Source organism: Hyperolius riggenbachi, chromosome 10, assembly GCF_040937935.1.
Source record: "Hyperolius riggenbachi isolate aHypRig1 chromosome 10, aHypRig1.pri, whole genome shotgun sequence".
Taxonomy (NCBI): domain Eukaryota; kingdom Metazoa; phylum Chordata; class Amphibia; order Anura; family Hyperoliidae; genus Hyperolius; species Hyperolius riggenbachi.
In genome coordinates, this window is record NC_090655.1 from 196,391,099 (window position 1) to 196,415,711 (window position 24,613).

At 42.1% G+C, this 24,613-nt stretch overlaps 1 protein-coding gene across 2 annotated transcripts; it reads right to left on the reverse strand.

Moving 5' to 3' along the window:
- Nucleotides 1-3,734: 3,734 nt before the first annotated feature.
- Nucleotides 3,735-24,237, reverse strand: LOC137534171 (NADH-ubiquinone oxidoreductase subunit 8-like). 2 transcript variants are annotated; one of them, XM_068255558.1, is made up of 7 exons: nt 24,143-24,237; nt 17,563-17,621; nt 15,483-15,545; nt 13,026-13,115; nt 10,963-11,135; nt 7,893-8,021; nt 3,735-5,955 (listed from the first exon to the last, which is right to left on the reverse strand). In XM_068255558.1, exons 1-7 carry the CDS (start codon nt 24,220-24,222, stop codon nt 5,824-5,826), a joined length of 726 nt encoding a protein of 241 aa, XP_068111659.1. In that variant the 5' UTR covers nt 24,223-24,237; the 3' UTR covers nt 3,735-5,823. The 2 variants fall into 2 exon arrangements, with proteins under 2 accessions (XP_068111659.1, XP_068111660.1); XM_068255559.1 differs by lacking the exon at nt 24,143-24,237 and adding an exon at nt 17,748-17,770.
- Between the last annotated feature and the right edge of the window lie 376 nt (nt 24,238-24,613).

Below are 24,613 nucleotides of genomic sequence, written 5' to 3' on the forward strand. Positions count from 1 at the left end.
GCACGGAAACCGTATGCAACCGGACCGGATCCGGACCGGATCCGGACAGGAACCGTACGGTTCAGGTCCGATCCGGCTCCGGTGCGGTCCGGACATCCGGTGCGGTTTTCGCAAAACCGCAAGTGTGAACGGGGCCTAAACTGTGCATGCTATACTGGAAGTGCAGGGAAGCTTGCATTATGTGGGCAGGCAGATTGCAGGCAGCCTGTGGAAACCCAGTGAGCTTAAAGGAGTTCTTTTGCGAATGAGGAAAAAAATAAAAAGTGGTTTATGCATAAACTATTAAACATCCTTCTAAAATAGTGTATTTTTTTTTTTTTAAATGAATGGTTTCAATACAACATGTAATGTAAACAGTGACGGATGACAGACTGGGAAGCTAATCCATTTGTTAGGGGTGTTTTTTTCAACTTTCATTTCACAACCATAACTCCTGCCTACCTAGTTTTCAGTGGTATAATCTGCTGCCAGCAGGAGTCACTATTATAGCTATAAAGGCTGAGCTCTGCTGAGCTCCTCAATGTGTTTACATAGTTACTAAGCAACCAGACAGCAGGAGCAGGGAGTCATTTGTACAAAGAGTCATAAGCTGCTGGGAGAATCAGACAGAATCAGTCCCATCTACACCATATGATTCTTTGTCAGTTTTGATTCAATTTGATTTGATTCATTGATTAGATTTGATTGAATCTGACATGTCCTATTCATGATTCGATTCAATTTGAATCATGAATCAGACATGTCAGATTGAATCAAATTGAATCAAAACTGACAAAGAATCATGTGGTGTAGATGGGACTGATTCTGTCTGATTCTCCCAGCAGCTTATGACTCTTTGTACAAAGGACTCCCTGCTCCTGCTGTCTGGTTGCTTAGCAACAATACAGAGGTGCTCTGCTTGCTATAACTGAATTGCTGTTGTTTATGCCCTGCTTATTGCCTGAAGAAGTGGGCTGTGCCCGCGAAACGCGTTGCATCTTTGGGGTATTGTCAATAAATGTGTATATCTATATATTTACAGTCCTTGGTGTCTGCTTTAACGGAGGCGAGTCCACCACTCCCAGCAATTTTTTAAAAATTTTATGTACTTTTATCCTTCTGGCGCCTCTGTTCACCTACCAATATATAGCAACAATATAAACACATACTGAGGAGCTCAGCCTTTATAAGGTGATTCCTGCTGACAGTGGATTATACCACTGAAAACTAGGTTATGGAGTTATGAGTGTGAAATGAAAGTAAAAAAAAAAAATACCACTAACAAATGGATTAGCCTCCCAGTCCGTCACTCGTCACTGTTTACATTACATGTTTTATTGATGAAACCATTAATTTTTTTAAAAAAAATTTACACTATTTTAGAAGGATGTTTAATAGTTTATGCATAAACCACTTTTTATTTTTTTCCTCATTTACGAAAGAACTCCTTTAAATAATTGTACTGGAGGTTGGAGTCCCACTTAACATTGAGAGATAGACCACTGCCTTAAAGTGGAATATAACCCTGCATTTCATCTTTGCTCTAAAACATTATTTACAGCATAGTATATGCAACCAGCAATTTTTTTTATTTTTTTTACTTGACCAGCATTGGAAGGGTTACACACAGAGCTTGAACGTTCAGTGCAGTGAAATGCAGACGCATCCGAACTTTAGATAGTGTTATCTTGTGTTTACTTAAATGTATCAAGTGAGGAATGTGACACATTCTCTGTGGAGAATCTGCTCAACACAGACAGAGAGTCAAAGCATGTCTGCCTGAATGAATGAATGAATGAATAAAACCAATTAATAAACTGCAAAGTCAGCTCACAAAGCAAAAAAACTGTACTTTTGGGAACCTATAAAATCTAAATGAATAATAATACTTATGAACAAATGCAAATATGATAACCATATGGCATATAAAAAGAAGGAAAACATGTTTTAATTGAATATTATGTCAGGGTTTTAAACCACTTTAATGTCACCCTGTAGTAAGGTTACAGTGACTAATGGAAACCCATCCCCATTCAGCACCATTCCTCTAAAGTGTTATCCATATTCTGTTCTGCCTCAGTATAGTGGAGTATTTCCTGGTGTCAAGTCCCATGCAAAGGCAACCATCAGTGAAGTTCCTGGTTCTTGGTGTGAAAGTAGTGGTGCCTTCAGGATGGGCGGTGGGATGTGGCCAAGCTCCAGTTAGTGTATTGATAGTCATCTTTGTGCAGACCTGTAACCACGTACAACATGTACACCCAAGTTTGGCGGGAGGCCAGGAATATGAATGTAATAATCAAGGACGGTTCCAGAAGTCCAATGGGTACTGTACCAATAAGTTCATTAGCTTATCTCAGCTCAGTGCAATATGTAAATGGCACAGTCAGCTATGAATTTGATACACACCCATTTCAAGGCTGTAGATACCAGTACTGCAAAGCTACAAGATAAGGAAAAGTCTGTTTCGGGTCGGGGGTGTAACCTTCTCCGAGGAATGGACTTCCATACTACCCCTTTGAGAAGGGAAAGCCGCTGGATAGAAAAGATAAGTACTTTAGTTCTAAACGGACTAAAAGATTTCATCTTAAGTGTCCTCTAATTATTGCTTGCCCTTTAAATGGTTTGGTCAAGCTCTCTCATTAAGTGCATGTCCTCCCCTTTGTGGGTGTGTTTCTTGATTTAATAATGTACTTAGATTTGTGAACATGTATGATGTGCCAGCATTAGACAAAGGCTGCTACCAGGATGCTACTTAAAAAGGGTCTGGGTGCACAGGAGTGTACAGGTTTTAAGTCCTGGGTTTTAAGATAACCGGAGGTGTAAAAAATGTCAAAACGTAAATACCTAACTAAGTAGAGAGAAGCATCTGGATCCTCCAAAGGCTTCCCACACTGTCCTCTGCTCCATGGGACCCTCCTGCACATTGGGCCGAGTTCCTCTTCTGACACGAGCACGGCCGTGCTGCAACCGTGTCAAAATGGCTGTATCTGCCCAGTGCCCGATCGTGCACGAGTCTCCAGCATAGTACGCAGGTATCAATGGTGAAGGTATTGGGAATTCTTTTGTTCCATCGTGCACAAAGCTGTTCATTCATTTGGTATGATCATGCTTTATAAATATGGTCAATTTTTCAGGTAAATTGTGAGAGTGTGCAGAGGAACAAAAGTGACCAAGTTCAGGTTTTCTAAACAGACTTGTTTGAACAAGCAGATGGAGGAAAGGTATGCACAGCTATATGTTCACATAAAGTTCTAAACAGTTTTTGTAACTAATAACCCAGGAAACATATTTACAGCTTATTACTTATTACTATTTTTTCCAGAAATGGTTAAGAAAAGTCACTGCCAGACTTAGAACTAAATATACCAAGAAGAGAAGATGAATCAACTATTTATTTTTCATAAAAAAGATGAACTCAATTTTAAGAGGTATTAAGGTATGTGGTGATCTACTGGATATAGATGCTATGAAAGGCGTTAAAACCCAAATTGTTATATTAGTGCAATAGAGTATTATATCCCATGATTCCCCCTCTACGAATCCCCCCCCCCCCCCTCAATTTCCTCCCTTCCGTTTTTCCACCTTCCTCTTTTCTACCCCCCTCATTTTACACGGTTTTATTGTTTTTCACCAGGATGTACTTGTTGCATGCTTTATTTTTATGGTAAGAACAACAACATCCCAAATTTGTTGTGATTATTTGTTACTGGAATAATATGTGCAGGTAGAAGCTGGAAATACACAAAATAATCCGATTATATTTGAACAAAATCAGTTTTTATTATGAAATATATTATTTTATGGCAGAGGCACAGATATGCAGCACTAACACTGAAGCCAACCAAAGCTTTTCTCCCAGAATGCCCAAACATACAGAATGCCAGTCAAACGGAATATGACGATGAACCTTTGATAATTATATGAATCACTATTTCCGTGCCTGTGTACAGACTCTTGAAGTATCTTTCATGCCCAAAGGTAAATCAAGGTTTGCAGACTGCAAGACAGGAGCATATGCACACCAAATATTGTGTCCGTCAAACAACTCTCTACAATTCTTTGACACAGAGACTTCCAGTATTTCCATCAGCTATATGCTTTCAGAAATATATTTTTAGTTGAAGCCCTTACCCTCAGTACCAATTTGGGCACAAACCATTTCTGCCCTTTACTCCAAAAGAAGCAGTTTAGCTAACCATTTACCTTATAAAACAGTAAATAGATTACAGCTGAACATTATAAATAATATATAATTTCAAACAAAAACAAAACATACCGGTACTTCAAGAAAACAGAGCTACAGAGTAGAGAATGTCTGGTCTATACAAGTTTGTATTTTATTTCTGGAAATGGATGTTGCTTCATAAATACTTCAACAGGTTGGACACCACTTTTATAAAACTTTCCCATGACCTGTTAACTTTTCTCCATTAATTACTCTGATGGAAGCTATAATGTGAATAAATGAAAAAAAACTTTAAAAAGGCAACAATAGCTAGTTCCAGAGCAAACTCCATAGAAACAAAAAAGATCTACAGTGTGCATTTTAAGACATCCCTCAACAATGGTCTTCCAAAATGCCTCCCTCATTAATCCAAGCAATGCTGTTTCCTCTATTACAAACTCCTGTAAGTAATCCTGCAATGAAACAAGTATAGCGACTGCTGTTGCTGTTCATACAGTCAGAAGAAGCACAGCAGCCTCTGTACTTGTCTAAAGGCTTCACTTCTGTGATATGAGCTCTGTCAATCCTCTTTCTGTCGCTACATACAGCCATTACCATATGTGATGTTGTACAGCAGAAAGAGAAGGGACAAATTCCTACCTTGGAGAAACGAAGGCCTCTGCTGACTATGGGGGTTCATAGAGTATACAGGAAAGTATCTAGATCAGGAGTCCCCAAGCGTTTTGGGTCGAGGGCCGGGTCAACATACTTCAGACTGCTGGGGGGGCCGGAGTATACATAAAATGACGTAGAAGTCTTTGCGGGCCAGACAGTGAAGCATTCCCAGGTGACAACCTACAGTCCAATTGGACAGCAGTGTCACCTGATGTGGAATTTGATTGGAAACCAGCGATTTACTGCTTTCTGTCTTCATTCTATATGTGGACCACCAATATTTAAAGATGTAGCTCACCGCATCTATAATACATTTTGTGTGTGGGGCCCGGTAAAAAAGCCTCAGGGGGCCTGATCTAGATAATAGCATAGTACTTGTATGCACCCTTGTGTTATCTGTTAGTTTGCATTAAGCTTTTGCTCATCCTTTTCAGCCCTCATATCAGGTGACACTAGGTTAGAGAAAAATATAACAAAAAGGGAAAAGGGAAGTAAGTCCAAGTGAAGCAGAACTCAGGTAATCTGGTAGGCTGTCCAAGAATGAGCTACTGGATGGATTCTCGGATGACATCAAAATCAAATCTCTCGGAGATTCACCATTTATGAAACTAGATACACAAGTATACTAGACCTTAAATCATATCTGTTTTTAAAATTCCAGATCGTCTTTAAATAAACAGACTTTTACAGTAGTACTGATCCCTGCAAAGGTTGAACACACTCATTTCACGGACATGAATTCTTCTAGTTATGTTAGGTTTTGTAGTTTCTCAGCTTTCAGTAAGATATCTGGAAAGGACACAGCACTCTATATATGTCAAAACTATGGTTAAGCTAGAGTTACACTGCAGGACCAAAGCTAATTGCCTTTACTCCTTCTGCCCAGGGTGGCTGTAGGGACAAGTGCTCTGCAAGGCGACCAAACTGAAGGGCGGATTTTTGTTGCATGATAGTCTGTGCGTAGTTCATAAAATTGGCTATCAATGTTTGAAGGAGTCAAAGACTCAACGGTAGAGATAGTCTGCCTGGATATTTGCACCTATCTCCACTTCCCATTTATCTCCATTGTTTAAGAGCTTTTCCTTGTTGTACAGGAGTTCCTCATGCGTCTCAGTGCTGAACTCAAAGTTGGGTCCCTGTAAGAAAAATACAAAAATGACTAAGCCAGAGTTTCACTGGTTACTTATTGTAATAAACTGTGATGACAGACACATGGATACTGACACTTTTAATGGTTTGTCTAATGATCACATGGCTTCACGATCCTCTGAACTAAATTAAACATGCAGTTTAGGAATTCTGAATCATTCTCCAGTGTACTAAATTCCTCTTTTGTTTCTTTTATCGGAGCCTTAGTCAGAGAATAATATAAACCGCAAGCTACCAGACTAATAAAATGTGTGGCTATGGTTGGAGGCTGTGTCCAGCAACTGCTGGGAATTTCGCTGACACACCGAAGATAAAATGAGCTCCGAATACTTCAACTAAGACCACATTTCCTAAACAAAAAACTCTTTTGATCCTTGATTTCTAAGCTAAGACCAGCATATGTATGTTTTACATTGCTTACCTAAATATTGCTGAGGGGTTTTAGTTTAGGTCTGGCGAAACACTTACAAGCATTTTAATTTAGCAAGTTGTATTCCACAAACATCTTCATTTATTTAGCATCTCTATCTTATTTTGATTGGAAGGATAACCCTTTCCTTGTGTTTTCTTCGTGACTGCTTGTAATCTGCCATCCTCATTTGTTTTATTACGTTGGCTCTTTAAGAAAGGCTAATGTCAACGTAAGCTTTCTAAAAAGTCGGGAGGTTCCCTCTACTGGCCAAACACCGGAATGTGCAGTAATTTCTATGTTGCAAAGTAACTTTCAAAATTTTACAGCAGGGTCTGGGACTGTGAAAGGGTCATTACAGACAGATATTACGGTAAGTCATGGTAAAATCCTAAAATGTAAAGCTAATCTTAACACAAAATTTAAAAATACATAACAGAGTAGAGCTGTCTAGTTTGGCTCTGTCCTGTAATTACAACCTACAGAAATGTGTGGTGGAGATCTGTCAGCAATATAAGGTACTACAGATCTAATCAGTACTAGCCAAGTTATGCATTTCTCATTTACAGTGGACCTGCATGGTGATTCACAAGTTCAATTAACTAAAGAAAATGGAAGTTGTAATAGGTTAAAGAAGGTAATTATTGTGAAATGGCACGTACCATATATGGAGAAATCAGTGTTTTTCCATTTGGCCACACCCTCCAACTGCAAAAGCAGCCTGGTTGTTTTTGGTCAGCGCAGTGGCGTTAGGAAACTGGATGGATATTTTTTTTTCAATGGTTTTCTGGTAAAGTACTGAATATACTTGAATAAAAGTCAACTCCAATATTCAACCCTCCTAAGCTGGAATTTTTTATTGACTCAAGTATAAGTCTACACAGCAAAGTTAATGGCTGCACTTGGGGCTCAGGAGGGGTTAATGACTGTACTGCATACAGTACTGCAGCCATTAACCCCTCCTGTCTCTTAAGTGCAGCCAATAGCTCCTCCAGGCCCCCAAGTGCTGCAATTATTCACTCCCTTGTATGCAACCCAGTATTTCCAACCTGCCCCTTTCCTTGTTAATTGTTGTGGTGAGGACTTTCAGACCTGTGGTTTCTTGGCATTTCCTTTCCTCAAAGTGTCATCTACCACAGGGTAAATTGCTGCAAATGGAAAAGTCACTATTAGTATACACATTACTCAGTGTGCTCAGTGTTGCCTGTGACTCGTGTATAAGTCGACCCCTTTACTTTTATGAAGTGAATCAGACCTAAATTTCTAAACTTATACTTGAGTATATACAATAAATGTTGTGAGAACTCACAGATATGCATAAAGAATGCTGGGACAATAACACAGTCCTCCATGACCAAATACTTAGCTCTCTAGCCATCATAGCAGAACAACCATGAGTACAAACCACTCCTACCAATCGTGCATGTACAAGACAGCAAGTGACTGCTTGGCAAATTGCCAACCAAGAACATGGCACCTAGTTTTTGCATAAACTCTGCATTTAATAACAGTTACCTCCACAATGGCATCCACAGGACAAGCTTCCTGGCAGAAGCCACAGTAAATACACTTAGTCATGTCAATGTCGTATCTTGTGGTCCTGCGACTCCCATCTGCACGAGGTTCAGCTTCAATTGTGATGGCCTGCAAAATGAAAAATCTTATTTATCAGTTATGCAACAAAAGTCGGCACCTACAACCATATATTTTTTTGTTTCATTTTTAACATAATTCTGAAAACAAACATATAAACTGCTTAGGCAATTTAGAAGTCTCAAGAAAACATTTGACAGCTCTCAGTGTAATGGGCAAAATAACTGCATGTCAGAAAAGCAATTAAAAAGGAATCGGAAAAAGCAATTTTTCCTTGCTGCTTAGCATATTATACCACTGCAGTAAAAAAAACAAAGATGACGACCTAACAGATTCGATCAGATAGATCCCTGTCTAATCAGATAACGATCTAGAGGCGGCCGTACACGATTCAATTTATCATTTTAAATAAGATTTTGATCTATTAGATTATTTGATCAAAACCTACCATATAAACTTTCAAAGCAATCAACCTGATTTTTTTTTATTGGAAGAACTGAACAATCAATTTTTTTTTTCAATCAATCCCTAGCGCCCCCCCCCCCCCCCCCTTTAAAATTTTTTCTTTATTTGATTGTTTTGGTAAAATAAATGGGAAAATCAAACTATGTGATTGTACCGTGTATGGGCACCTACAGAGGGACCTATCTGTTGGACACATTGGCCAGTGTATAGCCAGCTTGTTTTCTGTACCCCTTTGTACTTCCAACTAACTCCCTGTACCTCCTTCTCCCACCTCCCCCAGCCCAGTGCAATGCAGAGTATGCTCATTGGAAGCAACAGCGGATCCCTCACCTACTCCAGGCACCTGCAGTGATGAGTGACTCTTCTCACCCTGAACACTAACCCCCAATACCGGCTTCTGCTGATCGTGTATTACACGACGTACAGAAGAAACCGGCACTAGGGGGAGCAGTGAGGCTGAAAGGAAGTCTCTCATTGTTGTAATACATCCTGGAGAATTATTGAGAGAAGCGCTGCTGGTGTGCATAATTGGGGGCACAGGACAGGGAGGCTGCAACAGCACAAAACTGAAGATGGTGACAGTGGGCCTGAGGAATTTTACCTCAACAATAGGGAGAAGAATTACTTTACAAAGACCGTTCAAAAGAGCACTGACTACCCTACCTTAGGCTACAGGGCCAGATCAACAAGCTTAAAGATCAACTTATCTACAAAGCAATCTGCAATGGGGTGAATAAACTATCATACACACTGCCCAATTCCAGTGTTATTTTGCTTAACTAATCTGTTTAACTCTTCCCCACCTGACCTATAAATTACCCCCCCCCCCCCCCCCCCCCCCAAAAAAAAATAATAATAATCATCATAATTTTTAAAAGTTATACGAGTCAACCCTCTGAGTATTCTTCTTTGTCGGAGTGCTGAGATCATTCTGCCCCAATGTTGCCGAGTCCTTAGGCCACAACTCCTTCCCATAGATATACATTATCGGAGCTAAAGCCCATAAACCCCCACACTGATCCCACAATGTAACCCCTTGTAGCTTTGGCAATGGAAATGCAACACTTCCCCTACCAACACCCATAAGATTGGGAGAAGGTTAGTTGTTGCAGCGGCCTTACATCACTTTGAGCTGGCAAGCAATAGAGGGGCAATTGGAACACAGGCCAAGCCCATTCGGAGATGTGTTTGCATGAGGTTGGGAGCCCTTTTACAGAAGCTGAGTCTAAACTGGAAGCCCCAGAAGGTTGTCATCATCATTGGAGGAAAATTATAGGCGGGGGGAGGGGGTGGAATCAGTTTATTTATAATCTTGCTCAACAGGCTACAAGAGTACTGTGGCATAGATGGCATTGTTCTCCAGTGGTTCAATTCCTTCCTGGCTGGCAGAACACAAAGGGTAGCCTTAGGGCCCTTCCTCTCCAACCCTGTACCACTAAAATACGGTGTACCTCAGGGCGCAATATTATCCCCTTTACTTTTCACCATATACATGCTGCCACTTGGAGAAATCATACAAAAACATGGCCTGACATATCATTGCTATGCTGATGACACCCAGCTATATTTGTCATTCAAACCTGACGTCACAGACCCTACTCCACAAATAAACTCATGCTTAGCTGAGCTTCAGGAGTGGATGAATATGAATTGGCTAAAACTTAATGCTGACAAAACTGAGGTTCTTGTTATTGAGGGCCAGGGCTCAACAGCAAAGCAGCCCCAGTCTCAACCAACACCGCTAAGAATAGGGAGCTCAGACCTGAAAAACTCAGACTGTGTGCGCAGCCTGGGAGTACTGATTGATAGGAAATTAAGCTTCAGAAATCAAATCTCAGCTGTTGTGAAACATTCCTTCTTTCATCTAAGGAATATTGCAAAGATTAAACACCTAATTCCTTCAGAGGATCTTCCAACCGTAGTCCATGCCTTCGTCACATCAAGGTTAGACTACTGCAACGCCCTCTACACAGGCCTGCATAAGAAAGACTTACGCCGCCTGAAATTAGTACAGAATGCCGCCGCACGGCTGGTAACGAGCCAACCCCGCCATTGCCACATAACACCAACCCTGAGCTCATTCCACTGGCTACCGATAAAATGGAGAATTCTGTTTAAGATTGGCTTACGGACATTCAAATCCTTGCACAATCTGGGCCCTGGATACCTGAAGGACTTGTTGCAACTGCATCACATCCCCCACAATCTTAGATCAAAAGGACGCAACACCATGGTCACCCCCAGAGTCCACCTCAAAACCTTTGGAGACAGAGACTTTTGTCATGCTGCCCCTACACTTTGGAACTCCCTGCCACACCCAATCAGGACAGCTCCATCCCTGGAAGCATTTAAGTCTAAACTGAAAACCTACCTCTTTAGTCTGGCATTCATGAACATCTGACTATCTCCTTTGTAACACAACCCAGCCTGCAACCCTGTATTAATCTGAGACACAACTATGAGCTTTGAGTCCTATGGGAGAAAAGAGCTTTACAAATGTTATTGTATAGTATTGTATTCCTCATACCTGAGCTGGACAAATGGCTTCACATAGCTTGCAGGCAATACATCGTTCTTCTCCAGATGGATACCTGCGCAGAGCATGCTCACCACGGAACCGTGGGCTCAGTGGGCCTTTCTCAAATGGATAATTGATAGTAGCAGGCTCTCGGAACAAATAGCTGAAGGTCATTCCCAAACCTAATGAAACAAACATAAGCTCTGAGTGTATAACCTTCCATATGCTATCTGGTCTACATACACACATGCACAGTGCTGGCAGTCTAACTTATTTTCAGGCGCTGGAAGTTCAAGGGGAGGATTCAGTGTACATGAAAATACAGCAGTAGGCTTGTGCCAATTCATAAGATGTCCATAGGCCTGAAATGTTGGTTAACCCTTAGACTGCTGCCGACATCCATAGGGGTTTTCACATTCATATGCCACAGGTGTCTATGAGCTTTTTAAATACAAAACTACTTCCATCTGCAGCGGACATCTATAGGCCATATTCCTTTGCCACGGACGTCTCATCTCAAATGTATATGCACCTCAGTAATAATACTACTGACTAATTTGGACTTTGGTACATGCAGATCTGGGAAATAAATTTAATAAACACAATTCAAACATAGCTGGCACTGGTGTGTAGCATTTGTAAAAAAAAAAAAAATAGCTGGCAGTCTAAGTGTTAAGCTATGTACGTACACACTTTCAATGACAGTTGCCTTGAAAGATCATGCTAGGAACCATCCAGTAAAAATCAATTTAAGGTGCGTACACACGCACTACTGTAATGAACGACGGGTCTGTCAGACCCTCCCGCTGGGCGGGCGTTCTGCTGACAGTAAAGCGTGTGTACAGTCAGTCGGCAGACTGATAAGGCTGTTTCTGAACAATCCGCTCAGCCTCCCCCACCCGAGGTGAGTACTCCCCAGGGGAACTTTTTTTTAGTTACAGGTTTGATGATTATGTGAACAAACAGTCAGAAGATATGGTGTCTACTAAAATAAAAGGTTTCCTTAACTGATTAAATTAAAATGTCCAGATAATCCTCAAATATTATGACAGTGAAAGCACATTACAGATCACTAATGGCATCTTCAGCAGGGGGTTGTGGGAAAGCTGTAGTCACAACACATTTCCACAAATGATCCTTCTTTGCAAGTATGATGTGTGTGTAGGTAGCTCTTCACACACCAGCATGACTCAGCCATCCTCAGTTTATTGGCCAAACCGCTAATAAAGGAGTTTTTCTTAAAGGTATACTCCCAAAACTAAGATTTCAGTTACTACTTTTAGTTACATAAAAGAACATTTGAAAGCATTCCCAAACATTGTCTGTGTGTAAAAATGCTTTATTTTCACTGTAGAGCGCAGAGAAGCTTGCTTACCTCTAGTCATCGGTAAATGTAATCATTGCCGGCTGAAGCTCTGTGAAGTGTTTGTCTACACTCCGCCCCTCATCTTTTTTGCTGAAGCGACTCAGCTATTGCCAGAAGACATTCCTCAGAGAGCTTCAGCTGGCAATGGTTTAATTTGCCTTTCCTCTCTGCAGTGAAAATAAAGGTTCTTACACAAAGGCAATGTGTGGGAATGCTTTCAAATGTTCTTTTATACAACTAAGAGCAGTTACTGAAATGGTAACTTTGAGAGTATAATCCTACTTTATCCTAACCATGTGATTCCCTCTGGACAGCGGTAGGGTGTCAGCCATGGCATCAAACTGTTGCCTAATATGGCTAAAATATATTACTTTACATGGTGACACAGAATGTTTTATAACTAGAAATCTATATGGCTTCCTTGATCTGCTATATAGTCTTGGATGTGTCCCCATCAAGCAAGTATGAATTTGAATTGTATCTGTTACAGAAGAATTCCATTATGGTAAACTCTTGATATAGTAAACTCAGTCCTCTGGCCCCAACCATGCGCCTGTAAGAATACACATGACCAATTCTGAAATAGTAAACTTCTGATATAGTAAAACACTTGGCTAGGCCTCTTGGAGTTTATTATAAGGATATTTATAGGAGACTGTATAGTAATGGCAAGATAGCAAAAGGTTCAAGCTTATCAATGTCTGACCTCTGATCAACTCGGTCCAAAGTAATGTCTCTGATGCTTTGTCAGTCGCAACCCTCAAATCTGTCACCTCCTCTCTGGCATTTACATACTCTAAAGGGGGAAATAAAAAGTACATTACAGTGAATGGCAAATTATTTCAAAGAAAGGCAATGAATACCATAATTTTGCTCCTAAAGCTTTATGGTGTACTGCAGAGGAAAAAAAGGTCTCATCGTGTGGCTGCTACATGCCTGCAGTCAGCACGTCTGAACCTTTTGTACCTACCAGACAAAATGTTTCTGAGTTTGGTTTAAACTTCTGACAATGCAATTTCTTTAATTGAGCACCTGGAACCCATAAGCTGGTCATAGAGTAGCATAAACCACTAACTTTCCTCCACATATTGCAAGGTATTCATAGCATGATCTACACAGGTAATAACAGCGCAGGAGATTTGGGCGCAGCCGACGCCACCATAGGAATTACGGCTATAGCGCCACACAGTGGGTAACTTTGGTGCCGTCAGAAGACGGAGCTGAAGTTACATTTAAAACACTGTAATTCGGCCTCCAGCAATAGATGGCAGTCGAATGACATCATTCCCCACAATTAATTAACGCTGCCAGGACTTGTGCAGCGGCTGCGAGTCTTCCGGCTGCGATTTCATACCTACGCTCCAGATCAACCATCTGTTAAATGCCTCTCTGATCACAGAGTGATCTATTACTTGCCCACACAGTACACACATTTTAATCAGATCTGTTATTGTCGTTATTACAGTAGAATCTCATTATAGTAAACTGATATAGTAAACCTCTGGACATAGTAAACTCAGGTCCCATCAAATGTGTCTGTATAAATATACAATGTGTGACCAATTCTAATATAGTAAACTTCTAATATGGTAAACTACTTCTCCTGGTCCTTTGGAGTTTACTATAAAAAGATTGTACTGTATTGTTTTATTGTTGTTGTTTTTCTCCATTTATAGAAAAGAGAAAAGTCAATAAAAAAATGATTTCAAAAATGTTTTCCCATCAGATCTCAGTAGATAGGGGGGGAGGGAGACTGGTCGTGGGGTCCATGAAAATATCGAAAACATTCACTGCCTGACCGAGCCCTTTCGGGTGCCAGATCCCTTGTTTTTAATCGATCCGACCAGAAATCAATGAAAAAGATTGATAGCTGGGAGAGAACATAAGATCTTGGGTGAGTCTCCTGTATTCAAATCCGTCCGCCAAATTCTGAGCGAACAACACTCTGGCCTGGTGCACACCAGAGGAGTTTTTCTGAGCGTTTTGAGTTTTTAAATCTGCTGCTAATGTTATCGTATGTGTCTGTGCACACTGGAGCAATGAGGTTTTGTAAAAAAAACCCCATAGCATTACATTGGGAAGAGCTTTTGAAACCTCTAAAAGCTCTTCCCAATGTAATGCTATGGGGTTTTTCACAAAACCTCATTGCTCCAGTGTGCACAGACACATAGGATAACATTAGCAGCAGATTTAAAAACTCAAAACGCTCAGAAAAACTCCTCTGGTGTGCACCAGGCCTCTCTCTGATCCTTTTGTATTGAGGAATTGTATCTGCCAGGGGTGCCGCCTTTCTCCCTTCATCACTATTCTAACACTTGAGCCATTCTTCCACATGATTCGCATAGACTCAGCCATACATGGGGTGTAGGTTGGGAAAAAGAAGTACATAGTACCGGCATTCAACAACGATTTGTTATATTCATTACCCACCCTCTGGTATACCCTACCCAACCTGATCTCAGACTTAAGCCAGTTTCTCGAACGTGAAGATTAACTATACTAAATCATGGGCACGTAACGTCACATTACCTAGACACACATTAGAGGCATGTCAACACTCCTTTCCCTTCCAGTGGGACCAACTGTGCACCTGGGTATTACATTGCCAGGGAAGCTGGGGACCTTTTTAAAAAATGTTTTGCTCATTTATCCCAAAATGTTGATAAACTGCTTGAAGAGTGGGGGAATATTAAGTCTCTGTCATGGTTTGGAAGGGTGGCAGCCACAAACATGTCTATCCTTCCGAAATTTTTACATGTCAGTCAGGCTTTACGGCTACATTTTTTAAGGAACTACACAAGCAGGTTAACGCATTTGTTTGGGGGAAGAAGAATTGAGGATAAATGTGACTAACCTAAGGAAGGCAAAAGCAGATGGTGGGTCTGCCTATTTTTAAGAATTACCATTTGCAGCACAGTAAGTCGGGAGCTCTCTGCACATGCACAGTAGCGATTTTCACGTACTGCGCATGCACAGAACGTGATGAGGAGGCACGTGGCCAGCCAGCAGTGGCGACCCCCGCTACGCTGGTTAGCCACGCGCCGGGACCAGCATCGTGGGCACAGGAGGACACAAGGAGGCTGCAAGAAGCCCAGGAAAGTTCAAATCATTTTTTTTATTGACTTTAGATTTCCTAACTGCTGTTATTAAATCATCAACTTACTAAACGAATGCATCTGAGTAGCCACACTGAAAGGTCGGATCAGCGTTTGAGAGCATGGTGGACCTACAGACAGACAAGAAAAAACATTACTCATGTAATAAGAAATAAACACTCCGGGGAAAATGAATTAAAAAGCAGTGCAAACAAAATGGGTGCAATAATACTGTAGAATGGTTGTTCAGAGTGACCAATGTAATCTGATTAGTCTGGCCACCAGAATATGAGAGGAGTACAAGTCGGCTTTTTGATCTGATGCGATGAGATAAACACAGGTGCATAAAGTACTAGTCCTACTAAGAAATTGTCTGAAGTCCCTTTCTGTCTTCATGGACAGCAAGTGTTAAAAAAAAAAAAAAACTAGTTATCTATGCAAATGAGCCCCACCCAACGCACTCATGACTATGTAGAAACTACTGTGCATGCATGAGGGCCATTACTTCTTGTTCAAAGGTCCTTATTAGTACTAGTCAGAGCCTACTGACGAGACGAACAAATAGGAGCTGGTCGGGGGGGGGAGGACACAGCATGCCAATTAGTATCAAAAGTATGTACTCCATTACACATGTGCATGTACAATGCAAAGTTTACATATTACTACAGTGTTCTCCCCAGGCTCTTTTAGCTGGGTGCTCCACCCGGCTAATTTTGATGAGCACCCAGCTATCATCGGTTAACCTCCTCCTATACTATAAGCAGGGTTGCACCCAGAAGCACAGGCCCTGCATTTTCTCATGTTGCACCACCCGGCTACTATATCATGCCACCCAGCTGGAAAAATATTCTGGGGAGAACCCTGAACTAGGCTGTGTTCCTTTTTACCTCTCACTCTAATGCTGGGCATACAAGTCTCGATTTTGCCACTCGATTCTCCCGCCTGATCGATTCCGCAGGCGATTCTCTTATCTTCCGCTCGTTTTTCTTATCTTTTCCATTGTCCTCAATGCAGAATCGAGCGTGTAGACGATTGGGCGGGAGATCGGACATGTCGGAAATTATCCGAGCGATCTAAATGGCTCAGAATCGAGCCGTGTATTCCCAGCATTAGAGTTAAACTATCAGATACTATAGCGTAACTCTCCCTGATAGCTAATTATGGGATATAAAACACTTGCCTGGCCAAGAGACTTCTGAGTGAAGGGAACAGATAGAATATGGTTAATAGTTCAAGATGGGAGTTTGCAAAACAACTAAAACTGTCATCATTCAGCTTAGACAATAAAAACTATTTTTTTAGCTTCTATATAAAATCAGACTGGGGTTTCCAGAGGAGAGTGTGCAGCGCATGAAGGAGCAACTGCCTGCAGGTAGGGTAAGGAGGGAGATGATGTGCTCATCAAAAATGATCCAGCCTCTGGGTCTTCCTGTGACACATCAAGGTGGCTGTACACAAGCTAGATTCTTAGCAGAAATGGACTTGACTGGCTGCCTCTGTCGAGTTTAGACTGGTGTAGTTATGAGACCGTAGCCTTGGAGTTTTAAGGCAGGCTTTACATGTACATATTATACTTAGCATGCATAGTTTAGCTGTCTATATACCACATCAATTTCCCTGATCCTGCCTCACCTTCCACACTGTGGACACTTGGGTAGAAATTTCAGCTAGCTCAGAGTGCTCGTCTCTCCTCCTCTTGAATTTTGGAATGTAATGATCAAATCTGACTGTGGTCTAACTTTAGACACATTTAGAAGGTAAAGCAGTTTTATAAATAAAACAGTAGGCTTACACTAATGTGAATGGCTACTCTGTCTGCAAACAAGTCGCTTTATAACCAGGGCTGTGCAGTCGGAGCAATTTTGGGTACCCGGAGTCGGAGTTGGAGATTTCATAAATTGAGGAGTCAGAGTCGGATGATTTTTGTACAAAATCCACAACCCTGGGAAGTATTAGACTAAGGAGTCTGAGTCATTTTGGGTACCTGGAGTCGGAGTTGGTGGATTCATAAACTGAGGAGTCGGAGTTGGAAGATTTTTGTACAGACTCCACAGCCCTGTTTATAACAGCCATGACCAGGCCAATGTTTATATTATATACTAAGGTGGGTGGGAAAATAGAGAGGCCCCATATACAAGCATTGCTTACCTGCTCGCCTGGCGGCATTATAAAGGAGACGAGCGCCCAGCATGCTTCTGTCTTGTCTTCTGCAATGACAGGAATACATGCAAACAACATTTAATAAGACAGTTAACAACAAACCATTTAGTCATTAAAATGTCAGTGGCCAGTCCCTATGTGTAAAGACTGGATTCACTTAGTAAACATTTTACCTGATCATGAAGTATGCCAGAGATCAAATCTATGAATTATTGTCCTTTTTTTCTCTTTCCTGGTCTCAGAAGATATTTACTGACAGGAAAGTGTTTTATGGCTGTAATTACTTATCAGTGAGGGCTATGCTATAGTCTGACCCAGTCCCGACCCGGACAGAAACTGTCACTTCCATACCTAAAGTTTAACTTTTTCAGGCAGAGAAAGAAGAAAAAAAAAAAAAAAAAAGGGTACACAGACTAGTTACTTGTGGGCTTGGTATGGTACATACACATGTCTATCTCATATCATATCACCTCGGTTGTCCTTTAAGTAAGAAATATATAGAGGCTGCCATATTTATTTCCTTCTAAACAATACATGTTGCCTGGCAGCCCTGCTGGTCTATTTGGCTACAGCAGTGTCTGAATAACACCAGAAACAAGTATGCAGCTAATCTAGTCAGATCTGATGATAATGTAGCAACACCTGATCTGCTGCATACTTGTTCAGGGTCTGTGGCTAAAGCCATCAGAGAACCAGCAGGATAGCCAGGCAACTGGTACTGCTTAAAAGGAAATAAATATGGCAGCCTCCACATACCTCTCAGTTTGGGTGTCCTTAAACTACCTTACGACCGCCTCACGCCAATGGGCGTGACCGCAGCGGCAGCCCCAGGACCGCCTAACAGCAATTGGCGTCAAGTCCTGGAGCTGCAGTTTGGCAGGGAACGTGTGTGTGTGCATGCGCGATCGTTCCCCGCCATTTCACGAAGCTCCGCGATTAGCCTGCTAGCCGCAATCATGGCTAGCAGACTTATGAGCCGACAGGGGAAAGAATTCCCCTTTGTTTACAGTTGTACAGCCCTGCTATCTCATGCAGCGCTATACGAGGGACACTGGGCTGTCCCTCAGAGCGGCTCGAACTGTGTGGCCTCTCATAGGCTGATGCCTATGAGAGGCGGAGGAATCAGTGGCAATCACCATCCAATGGCGATTAGGATGGCACGGGGGGGGGGGCACTGGGAGGGAGGAAAAATCCTCCCTTTCCTCCGTAAAAAAAAATACATTGTGCATAGTGTCCTATTAAGGACACTAAAAGGAGGAAAAAATTATTTGTGTGCCGAGTTGCAGGACTGTGCAGCCCCCTGACCAAGCTGCACAGCCCTGTATTGTAAAAAAAATGGCCTGGTCGTTAGGGGGGTGTAGCACTGCAGTCCTAGAGTGGTTAAGTGAGTAGGTACTTTGGAGACAAGCCTGATGTGTCGTCTCTGACAGTGGTCGCATATAGTATATGGAAAGGTGGGGGGGGGGGGGGGAAGGCTGCGTATATGCTTTAAGGATATTTTTCTAACTCTAGGAGTTACTTATTAGTTGGTTGAAGCCGTTGTTATTATCACATGTACCCAATTTACTTATGGCGATAGGCACCCCAGGCTCTAGTACTACCAGATAAAGCATGCTAATGACCAGAAGAAGCGACTCTAAGCCGTGAAACGAGTTGTCTTTAGTGGTCTCCTTATTACTCTTCCATACTACTCTACACTGCTTATGTTTTGGGCACCTCCTTGCCGCTATTCCTTAACCACTTGAGGACCACAGTGGAAAACCCTGCTAAAGACCAAGTTAATTTTTGTGAAAATGGCCACTGCAGCTTTTACCCCCTCCTTTTCTCCCCACCAACAGGGCTCTCTGTTGGTGGGGTCAGATCACCCCCCGGATGTTTATTTGTTTGTTTATTTTTCCCTTAATGTTTGTTTTGTAATAAATTCTGTTTTTTTGTGTTTATATTCCCCATCTCCCTCCCTCCTCCCGCTGGCCAATCCATGTGATCAGCTGTCATAGGCTTCAGCCTATGACAGCCGATCACCGCCGACAGTCAGGAGGGGACAGCCGTGCCACACGGCTGTCCCCAGTACAGCGCTGCTGCTGATCGTAGCGCTGTACAATGTGTAAAGACGCCGTCTAACAGTCTCCCGAGCGGCGATTGCAGCCTGCGCGTGATCTCCTGCAAAACAGAGCCCCAGGACTTGACGCCAATTGGCGTTAGGCGGTCCTGGGGCTGCCGCCGCGGCTACGCCCATTGGCGTGGAGCGGTCTTTAAGTAGTTAAAGAGACTCTGTAACAAAATGTTCAGCCTTAATTCTTCTATCCTATAAGTTCCTATACCTGTTTTAATGTGCTCTGGCTTACTGCAGCCTTTTCTAGTTGCACTGTCTCTGTAATATATCTAATATTTTTTCTTTGGCAAGCTTTGTCAGCCCAGAGAGGAATGTGCAGCCTCTGCTGTGATAGGGAGAAGTTATGCACACCTCCTCCACGCCCCCTGCAGGATCTGTGTGTGTGCTTTGTTTATCCCTCACAGACAGGTCTCTGCTCACAGTTTTCTAAGTTTGTGAGGCTGAGAGGGGAAGAAGCTGCTGCCTGTCACATGCTAATCCCAGACTGGAATGCAGATAATTCACAATGTAATTAAAACTTGTAGTATACTGTAACATGATATAGATATATACCCAAACATCACTTCTTGGTTAGTGGCCATGTTTTTTGTTTGTAAACACTGCCTAAAACTGGCGATTAAAAGCCAGGATTGCGTCAGGGAGCGGTGGAAATGGCAAAGAGGGACCCAGGTGATCACAGTGACTCGATAGGTATGTTTTTTATTGTACAAATCGGACAGTACAGATTCTCTTTAATATAAAAGCTTGCTCAGTGGTGTTCATCCACACATTGTTTCATTGGTGTCTAGAGTAAGGAATATTTTTTTTTCCCTTTTATGGCTAATTGGTCTAAGCCTTGTAAGGTTTGTTTTTTTGTTTTTTTTGCCTTCCTCTGGATCAACTAGATATGTGAGGTTGCAGGCTAGTGTTGTATATATTCGCTGGTTAAACTCGATGTCTTTTCAATCCAGTTTCCACCCTAGCTCTTCCCCACAAAGAAGGCTTAGCTTCTAGAGGTGCTCATGGCACACCGAAACAGTTTCACTGGGAACAGGGAATCACTAGTTCACAGACTGAAGGCAATTAGGGCAGTTTTAATACAGTATTTGTCAGGGCTGTGGAGTTGAAGTAATTCTGGGCACCCGGAGTTGGAGTCAGTGATTTTATAAACTAAGGAGTTGGAATCGGGTGATTTTTGTACAAAATCCATAGCCCTGGTAAGTATTAGACTAAGGAGTCTGAGATGGAGACATTTTGGGTACCCGGAGTTGGTGGTGTCATAAACTGGAGGACCCCCTGTTAGTTTATATTCATGATGATTCATGAGAGTGGGGAGGACTGAGACTCCAAGCTTAAAGTCAACTGTGTGGAATAGACCCTTCTTTCAATTGTGTTTCGGCTTTACAATGTCCATAAAATATCCCCACTGTGGGTTCTATTCATAAAACATTTGCGGTAAAAAAAAAAAATCTTGGAAAGGAATGTGTTTTCCCTGTATTTTAGACTTTTGTGTACTAATTCATAAAAATGTTTACACTTGCGATAAAAGGTCGGGGAATTCCCGCACTAAACTAGCGGTGCTGGCTGAGTTGATACATTTTCTCTGTACAGAGACAAAGTTACTATAAAGGAGGCAGCCCCAACTTCCCTTTAGATGTGCATTTTTTTTTTTTAAACTGCCTCTCCTTGCACTGAATCTTCTCTGAATCTGTCTAATAGTCTTTCTAAACAATCTATTTATGGTAATTGCTGCAGCCTAGAAGAACTTCAAGAAATGTTACACATGCAGGCTTTCTGGTGTACAATTTATCTGAAAACAGGTACCCAAGAGGTTAAAAAACACAGCCTGGGTATTCTGGAAAGCCTTTTTTGTTCTGTTCTCACTGCTGCTGCCTGGGAGGTCTGTCCCCATTAGCTTGGCTGTTATCCGCATGCTTATCTCCTTTTCTAAACAGCCGGTATTCTCCTTCCCAATTCCGCTTGCTCTAATTTTTATGAATTGACATGTGTTGAGATAATCACCACATAAGGCGGTAATTTCTTGCACTGCTCAGGAATGTCAGCTTTTCATGCGGAAACAGCTTTTATGAATTGACACTTTGCAAAATGGTCGGTAAAGTCAGCTGTTTTGATCATTACCGCATGCGGCAATGCTTTATGAATAGAGGCCAATGTGCCCTACATTTTCTAAGAAACCTGTAGTGTGTTCTCCACACTTTGTAGAGTTCTGCAATGGGAATAGTCCAAATACCTAGGGCCATATGAAATTCACTTTTTCTCCTGACTTTTCTACTAGGTGATATTTTTACAACTTGTCATAAAATGCCCTTTAAGTCGCTAGCAAGCAAGAAAATACTCAAAATAAATTTGATAGTGCTTTTTCACCAACTTTTGGGTACTTTTTCAATTGTAAAATGCTGAAAATTTAGTTTACAGGGAAGAAGAAGATTATCTCCTAGGAGATAACTCAGGTGAAAATATTAATTGCATATGGGCCCTACTATTAACAGCATGGAGAATTGCATAGACTGATGATAGAGATAGAGAAAAACAGAAGAGTTTTGATTATTGTAGGATTGGGCGAGTTAAAGTAGAGACAATAATTACTTGCTAGTGTTAGATATCAGAAAAGCGTTAATTTTGGGAAAGGGAAGGGGGGGTGAGTGCTTAAAGGGAACCTGAGGCGAGTAAAATTATTTAAAATAAACAAATGATGTACCTGCAAATGAATATTACATACTTATCTCACCATCAGTTCCTCTCAGAAGCTCACCATTTTCTTCTTAAAGTGATCCCTTCCAGTTCTGACAATATTTCGTCAGAATTGAAATATACCAGTTTCTGTCAGTTATAACTGAATGTGCATGGTAATGTCCAGGTTTCCCTATGGCTCAAGTGGGTGATATTACAGCTTAACAGTGTGCTGACCAGAAGGCTGTTATGGGGAAATGGCCATTTTAAAATGGAGGTCGGAGAATCCCATTGATCACAGTGGACAAATGGGACGCAGGAGAGGAGAAAGAGATTGAGGAGTAGACTGCACAGGAGGTAAGTATGACCTGTGTATGGTTATTTAGACTTTTTATTTTCAGGTCAGGTTCTCTTTAAGACAGCAATGAATTAACTTAGGAGAATGAGATGTTTAATATTTTGGTTTACACTAACAGGGAAGGTAAAGTTAAGTGCTTGCTTCACACAGGGCGCTAGTCTAGTTTAGGTACCCATGGCCACTTCCTGCTCGCAACAATCTGGTCGTGACTGCTAGTTTGTAAAAAATAGGGAAACCAGCAGGAAACACTATTCACACCACCAACCGAATAGGTTTTGTAAAATTGTACAAACCAAGGTAGTACAAACCGAGGCGAGAGCAGTGCCTGAAGTGTACGGTACATTTGAAATCGGCGTCGGTAGACTTGGGCGCAGGATTCAGCCGGTATATGGCTGATCCTGCTGCTGCACAGGTCTGGACCGTGTTAATTACTATTCACCCTCCAGTCCGCCATGGATAGTGGGGGAATTATATAATTCGGCTTCCAGCGATTGCTGGAGGCAGAATTATTGTGTTTTTAAGCAACTTCTGCTCCGTCTTCTGACCAGATAGCCACGAGTAGGAAAAGGACATTGGTCTATGAGGTTATCCCAACTAGACTATCGCCAGCTGCAAATGGAAAGCAACACATAAAAGTGTACCTGGGGCGAAAGGATGTAAATGTTTGGTTCTTTTCCGTTAGCCGGGCGCATCCGCTAGGTGGCGATAAAACTCCACCAGAGTTACATCTTTCCCTACTATCCATGGCGGCCTGGAGGGGGAATAGTAATTAACGCCACCTGGTGGTTGCGCCCGGCTGACAGAATAGTACCAAATGTTTTATACATACTTGGGGCTTCCTCCCACCCCCTCCACGCAGACCTACCGCTACCTCGCGCCCGTCCACGGCCTCCTGGGTGCTCCAGTTATCTTCAGCCACTCTACACAGGGGCAGAACGCTCCTGGCGATAGAAACGTGGCCAAACCATGCATGTGCATTACGCCCCAATTGGCTGAAGAAAACATGACATTTACTGGAGTATCCAGGTGGCAGAGGATGGCAGTGAAGGGGGAAGCCCCAGGTATGTATAAAACTTTTACATCCTTTCATCTCAGGCTTACTTTAACCAGAGCTACTAGTGTAGATGTTACATTTGGATGAGGGGATGCTACAAATGCACAATTTAGTTGGTAAATACGGAACAGAGGGAGCATACGTAGAAATGGAAAGATAGCCATAAGGTAGTTGGCCTGAGGATAAAAGAATCAGGCCTTGGAAGAGGTTAGTACTGCAAGGCTGCAGCATAGTCTATGTAGTATGGTTGCCAATCAAAGCTGTCCCACACATAAGACAGCCGAGTACTCCATGCAGCATACACCTCCCTGCCTCCTTGTGTAGCCCACCGAATCCCAATCCACACTCTCCCTAGGTGATCCACTCCGCTCACCTGACAGCTGCCGCTGACCTTGCTGCTTGCAAGCGACCGCAGACGCAGGAAGAACAGCGATTGGTCAACAGCCACATCATTCCGGCGTGGAGGCGTGTTCACAGACGCATTCCGAGATCCTCATTGGTTGTTCGTAACTATGCCTTAATACTGGTTCCTGCTCATAGGAAATGACCGAAGCATGCCTTGAGGATGATAGGACGAGGTTCGCTAAGCAAGTGATTGGTTGGCAGAAACAAGCGGCGGTTCTGTGATTTGGTAGTGAACCATCACGTGGGAATGCGCGCAATCACGTGACTGTAGTTTCATAGAAAATAATTAAAAGTTTCCAAAACATAAACTTGCAATCATTTTATTAAAACCTTCTCGCTTTGTTAATGATCGTCCTCCATAATGTGTACTTGTGTAGCTGATTTTAGACTGCACTGAGGCAGGAGCTCCTGAAATGTTTCCGAAGCTTTGTGATGCACT